Source organism: Gadus macrocephalus, chromosome 19 (assembly GCF_031168955.1).
Source record: "Gadus macrocephalus chromosome 19, ASM3116895v1".
Classification (NCBI taxonomy): domain Eukaryota; kingdom Metazoa; phylum Chordata; class Actinopteri; order Gadiformes; family Gadidae; genus Gadus; species Gadus macrocephalus.
This window is the reverse complement of record NC_082400.1, coordinates 12,981,167-12,988,221: the sequence shown is the minus strand read 5'-3', so window position 1 is coordinate 12,988,221 and position 7,055 is coordinate 12,981,167. Positions and strand designations below refer to the sequence as shown.

The following is a 7,055-nucleotide window of genomic DNA, read 5'->3' as shown; positions in this document are numbered from 1 at the left end:
CCGCTGGCTTCCCTGGGCCATCGCAGAGGGCTTCAATAGCCCTCGAGGTTGCCCACTTTTCCTCTCGTACATATTCCAAGTGTGTGGAAACTCCTCCACTTAGCCCGGCCCCCAGTCTCGATCATGTGGACAGAAACCGTCGGCTTTTGAAAGGAGCGCGGTGGAGGCTCGGATATAAAAAGAGCGGCGTTTGGATCAGTGAAATCTGAGCCAAGCCGGAATAGAAAAAATAAACCCAGGAAAAACCGAAAACATATTTCTCAGTCAAAAGTCGCAGAGGAGCTGCGTGCGGGGGGAGCGTGTTCAGTAAGTCCGCCTCCGGTCTGACTAACCGTCCGTCTCGCTGTTTACCTGGGCGCCGACATGACGGTGTGCGTGTACGGATACACCGACTGTCTGGTTGTCTGCTTGAGTCGCCGTCTGTTTTGACTAACCAGCGACGCGCTGACGGGCTGTCTGCTCGCGTTACCACCGCCGCTCCGTCTCCGTCGCGGTTTGTCTTGTTTGTTGGCGTTTGAGAATCAGCGTTCTGGGGATGTTTCGGTCCGGATGTGGAGGCGGTGTCAGACAATGGTGTGGGCAGATGCTAGTGTCAGTGCTCAGGGGAAGGGGGGGACCTCCTAGGAGCTCTGTAAAGATACAGCCGTGGTTCCCGGGCCGATGACCCCGTATTTGGATCTGAAATGGTCAGCCTGCAGCCTATAGACGTATAGATCCACACACCCTGAGAGCAGCCTGTAGACGTAAACATCCACACATCCAAAGAGCAGCATGGAGACACACACACACACACACACACACACACACACACACACACACACACACACACACACACACACACACACACACACACACACACACACACACACACACACACACACACACACACACACAAAGAGCAGCCGGTAGCTGTAGACGTATACATACACACACCCAAAGAGCAGCCTGTAGCCTGTAGACGTATACATCCACACACCCAGAGGGCCGGGTCGATATCCGCATCAGGCTTCATCGACGGCGCCCGCTAAGGTTAACAAGCTGGTGGCGTGGAGGCGCGCGCCAAGCTCACGACAACCCCAGCTGTTTGTGTCAAAGGGCCGCAGAATCAATAGCGGGTCTGGACTTGTTGTTACGGAATTAACATCTGACCCTGCTCTTAGTCCCACTTCAGCCCGTTTGATCCACTGATCTCTCTCCGGGCCGCGCCCATCAGCCACTGATGTTCGGGGGTCTGTGTCTTTGATGTCGGAGCGAAGGAGAAGTTTGGTGTGTTTTTCGTTTTGACGGGAAGGGTTGTCAGTCACAGTCTTGGCTTGCTGCACTTCTTGTATTTGACGGGGAAGATAAAGGAAGTGTGTTGTTTTGGTCGCTTGTCAATCACTTTGCTTGATACACTTTGCATTTTCTCTTCGCCAAATTCTCCAGTCTGACAATCTTTGCTTTTGGAGATATGCAAATGCTTTTTTTCCCTACCCTCGATATACAGTAAACCCAGTACGGTTTCAACAGATTTGTCCAAGTGAGCAAATTGTGTGGTCTTCGTTTCAGCGTTCGGCAGACAAACTGGCGAGCTTCAGATAGAACCAGGGTCGGTTTCTTGGAACTGCGTCCACGTCGCAGACAGAACCACTCAACAACAACAACAACAATGACAACAAGGATTCGGATAGTATTTCCACCGCGCACCAGCCCACTAACATAATCGTAGCTTACCCACCATACACACACAAGATTCGGATGATTAATGGAAGATCAGTTAGGCTTGGTTAAGAATGCGGTCGATTACGCAGAACTCTTTCTGCGATCTTGCTTATCAAATAAAAACAGGACTCTGGTACAATGGGCTGGCACGCTTCCTGCCCCTGCGGTAAGCGAGCCGGCGGATTAGTTAAACATCTGAGGCGTGTGTTCAGCTGTTGTCTAGCTGTGTGTATGAGTGGGATTAGCGTGAACGGCATGTAATTCGGGTGTTCTTAACGAGTTCGGCTCCGTTTGACGAAGCCCCGTACCTGCGGGACATCAGCGGTGTGTGGGACGATTCCGATCCGACAAACTGTTTAGCGGACGCTTTTATCCGGCGCCAATTACAGTCGACGTTTCCATTTTCTCTGGTTTCCCTCGGCGCCACGTGTCGTTAAGTAGCAGGTAGGGGTTAGGATGGCTGGGAGAGGCCTTCTACTTGGGGGGGGGGGGGGGGTTGTGTGTGTGTGTGTGTGTGTGTGTGTGTGTGTGTGTGTGTGTGTGTGTGTGTGTGTGTGTGTGTACCTGGTAGGTGTCCCACAGTCTGATGGTACATCGTAGCGGCAGCTCTCTCATCAGCAGGTTGTTCATCCAACGAAACGCAAACTGCAGATACTCCACTTCGTATTGCTGCATGTGGAGGTGCACGGAGTCTGCAGACACACACACACACACACGGGTTAATATCACAGATCTCTGTTCCTGTTATAACCACAGCTTTACGGCAGACGTGTGCATCTTAATTTTTATTCCTTCTGCGTCATGGATTTGCTATGAGAGCTGTCTGAGGGACGGATGGGCTTCAGACAGATTGAAAGAGAGACAGACTGATGGAAGGTTCGAGATATGGATAGACTTCTTAAGACAGGCTGACAGAGGGAGAGATGGGCAGACAAGAGACACTTAAGCTCGGCTAAATATTATTATTTCACCGGAGGGGAGAACATAACCAATTAGCCCTGTTTTCACAATGACGGAAAGTGTGGTTGGTGTGGAGAGAGAGAGAGAGAGAGAGAGAGAGAGAGAGAGAGAGAGAGAGAGAGAGAGAGAGAGAGAGAGAGAGAGAGAGAGAGAGAGAGAGAGAGAGAGAGAGAGAGAGAGAGAGAGAGAGAGAGAGAGAGAGAGAGAGAGAGAGAGAGAGAGAGGTTTTGCCACTTGTTTTTATAAACAGATGACATCCAATGCAACACAAACAAGCTAACTTTAGCTCAGAGACCTTTACTGTACCTGCATATTTTACTGGATTATACCATAATGCTTGTAAATTACTGTTGCACACTGCTTCAATTCCTTAAGTCCAGGTCCAGGAGATAGTTTGATTAACTCCCTTCATTACCTAATTTGTTCTAGAGTACGATACTCTATAATTAACCTTTGTTTTGCCTTTAGAGAGGGATGGAGATTAAGGTAACAATAGAGAGAGTGAGATACACACACCGACATAAACAGAACCCGCGTCAGCACACACAAACACAAATCACCCAACACGCACAGCCATTTACACACACACAAACACAGATCAACAAACACACACAGCCATTTACACACACACAAACACAGATCAACAAACACACATAGGCATTACCACACACACACATATATCAACAAACACACACAGGCATTTACACACACACACAGGCATTTACACACACACACACTCAGGAGGGGCATATCAATACAGAAGGATACACACTCATTCATATAAACGCACACCATAAGATTGTGTGTAGGGCATATGCATGCACACAAAAAACGGTAACACACACAAAGTTATAAAAGCACACGGAACACTGTCACACTCACACAATAGAGATGTAATTATGGAGCTGTCAAGAGCATCTCTGTAAAAAGGAAGGAACATTGCCAGCCCTGCGCACAGTGACTGACACCAATATATATATATAGATATATGTCACACAATCACACACACACACACACACAATCACACACACACACACACACACACACACACACACACACACACACACACACACACAGGTAGGCTTGGGGGGGAAGGAGGCGTCAGGGCTGCTGGCAGGGTGATTATCACATGGATGGTTAGAAACAAACAAAACCAAGCTCATTAAACATCCAACACATGCCAGAGACGGATGGCAGGGCGAGCGCTCTGCCAAAGGCACACAAAGAAAGGTGGAGAGAGGGAGGCAGATTCTCTGAGATGCTTAATTCAGCGCTAGGCTAATGAACTCGCTGGGCCCGATATCATCGTCTTCAGCAGAAAAGCTAAGGAAGAGAGGGAAACACGAGAGCAACGCGAACAACAAGCCGTCCAATGGGAGGGCTGGCGCTATTGAGACGCGCTGGGCCCGACCAATGAGAGGAGACGGGCCGGGTCCATGAGAGGGTGGAAGCAATGTGGCGGGGCCGGTGAGAAAGGGGCGGTTCCAGTGAGAAAGGGGAAGGGCCAAACAAAATAGGGGACATAGTTTGCAATTCTCTGTCGGTTCGTTGGAAGACCTGAATAGGGAATAAAGAGAATGTCACCCACGGTATATTATGAGAGCGTTGTGATCACTACAGCTGTGTTGTCTGTGAGTGGCTCTAGCGACAGGGCTGCCTGGCACCAAGCCTGACAGCTCGTAACAGTGTTGTGCCACACTAATCTCTCGCTCATCTCACAGTGTGCCTTAGCACCGACACCACGACGGAAAGTTGATCATCACACTTCTCGGGTTGTTTTCCGTCAATATGAACCAGGGGCTAGACATAAACTAACAGCAGGTTCAGAATGTACCCCACAGCGGCGGGTTGCGACCTTCGACCTTTGACCTGTTCCACAAAATGGTCAGGGAGAAAATCCATGATCACGTTTCATATGCAAACGTTGAACGAATCTGCATTTGCATGTGCATTCATCTAGCAAAAACAAAACAGAACGGAAAACGTATAATGGAACAAATACACAAAGAGGCGGCATTTGGCTCAGGGGGCAGAGGGGATGGCTCGTAACCTTGCGGTTACGAGCCATCCCCTCTGCCCCTCCTAGCTCCACCTAGCCGAGGGTCCAGGTGTCCCTGAGCAGGACGCCTCGACGAGGTGGCCGTCTCCTTGCGTGGTTGCCACCGCCGTCGACGGGGGAATGTGTGCATGAATGTGTGAATGTTGGGCAATATTGTAAAGCGCTTTGAGTGGCCACCGGTTAGATAAGCGCAGTATGAATGCAGTCCATTTACGTAGCCACACTATTTTGTACATAAAAAAAGGGGGGTCTATTTCCAGCAAAAAGTTACCGCCTGCACTACCCTCTCTCACCACCGCCCCACAGTGTCCACCCGGCTGCATGATGGATGGGGAGCCTACTACTGTGTAGGCTGCTGGGTGGATCCATCCATCATGTAACGGGATGAACACTTCTCGTGTTGACACCGTAGGCCACACTTTAAAAGGGGCTCGGAACGACTAATCAAAAGCACGCCCGCGGACGGTGGTTTAATTCGGGGTAAACCAGGGGAGTTTTGTTTACAGGGTTCTGAGGAGGAGTCTGAATGAGACGAACTACAAACAGTAGTCCTGCTGCTGCCCCCCCCCCCCCACCACACTGGTAATGGGAACTCAGTGCCCTGCATGCTGGTATGGAAACCACAGCTTGAGCAGTGGCACTGGTGGGGGTACTGGTGGAGGTGGTGGTATTGGTGGAGGTGGTGGTGGAACTGGTGGAGGTGGTGGTACTGGTTGAGCTTGAGGTGGTACTGGTGATGGTGATATTGGTGGTGCTGGTACTGGTGGAGGTAGTACTGGTGGTGGGGGAGGTTGTGAGGGTACTGGTGGTGGTGGTAGAGGTGGTGGTGGTACTGGTGGAGGTGGTACTGGTGATGGTGGTATTGGTGGTGGTGGAACTGGTGGTGGTGGTTGTGGCGGAGGTGGAGGTGGTGGGGGTACTGGTGGAGGAGGATGGAGGTAGAGAGCAGGTGTGGAGGCAGATGGAAATGACATCGCAGTTTTCTTGTCTCCACTTCCTGTTCATGTGTGGCTCGGGCCGCGAGCTGACTAGCAAGGTTGCGTAGCAGCTGCTGGTGCTGGTGTTGCTGGGGGCGGTGGGGGTGGGTCAAGGAGAAGGTCAAAGGTCGCAAACTGACTGGTGAATATCTTTTAAGGTTTTGCCAACGAGGCAGATTCTGTGCGGGCCAGCTCTCCTCTCCACCAAACGTAATTACAGCTCCACTCTCACTGCCGTTTCTCTGTGTCCTCCTCTCTCTCTCTCTCTCTCCCTCTCCCTCTCCCCCCCTCTCCCCCTCTCCCTCTTTCCCACTCTCCCTCTCTCCCTCTCTCTCTCTCCTATCTCTCTCTCTCCTAACCCGGTCTCTCTCTTAACCGAATCTCTCTCTCCTTACCCTCTGTTCGCTCTCTCTCTCTCTCCTAAACCTCTTTCCTCTCTCCTAACCCTCTCCCCCTATCTCTCCCTCCCTCTCCCTCTCTCGCTCCCTCAAGGCTACGTCTGTGCCTCTCTCTAAACAGTGTATTGGCACGATCAATGCATTACCGTATGACCAGAGCAGTAAGCCAGCAAGTAAACGAATCGATGAGGGGAATGCAGATGAAGGAGAGTTAAAACATGGTCCACGCGCCTCTCTTCAGCTCCTTTGAACCAGGGTCACTTTAAATGATTCAAAGCCCAACTGATCTGTTGTTTTCGTTTTATGCTTATTCAAATTCAGTTTAACTGCATTTGAAAAGCAAAAGCATCTAAAGCGTTCTGTACAGAGAGGAGTTGGTTTACCGCGGTAACGGACTGGACGCGAGGGACAGACTGGATGTGGGTGGACAGACTGGCTGTGAGTGGACAGACTGGACAGAGAAAGACAGAGCGAGACAGAGGGAGAGATAGAGGCTGAGAGACAGAGTCAGACACAGAGAGTCAGAGATTTTTCCACATGATTTATCAATGTAAATTGACCCCCCTTGGAATTAAATTGACAGGGAAACGTTTCCCGGCAGAATGTGAATCAAAGCGTTCACCGAGAGATTGAATATGACGTCATGTCTGTCATGCACGCAGAAGCAGATGTTTATGCACATCGACGATGGGATTTTTCCTGAAGGCCCCGAAGGCAGTGGGTCGCCGACACACACAAGCCTCAGCGCTGGTTTCCATCATCGTTTGTACCCTCGCTAAACACATATTTAAAAAGCCTCTCCTGAAGGAGAAAAAAAACTAGCTGGGCTTCCTCAAAGACGACACATCCACCCACCCCAAAACAAACAGCCGAAAGGTCAGACGTCAGAAACAATCCATGCGGTGATACGGTGTTCTGGCCCGGTGTGTCCCCACAGCACACACAGGCAGCCGTCTGAGG

The 7,055-nt window shown here is 50.6% G+C and overlaps 1 protein-coding gene across 3 annotated transcripts in view; it reads right to left on the bottom strand.

Annotated features, from left to right (window-relative positions):
• Positions 1 to 675: 675 nt before the first annotated feature.
• tbc1d22a (TBC1 domain family, member 22a) overlaps positions 676 to 7,055 on the bottom strand; it is an 80,211-nt gene continuing 73,831 nt past the window's right edge. For 2 of the 3 annotated variants that reach the window (XM_060037837.1, XM_060037840.1), the window contains one exon: positions 676 to 2,393. In XM_060037837.1, coding sequence (XP_059893820.1) covers positions 2,176 to 2,393 — 218 coding nt within the window. In that variant the 3' untranslated portion in view covers positions 676 to 2,175. The remainder of the gene's footprint in view (positions 2,394 to 7,055) is intronic. The other variant, XM_060037838.1, reaches the window with a different exon arrangement.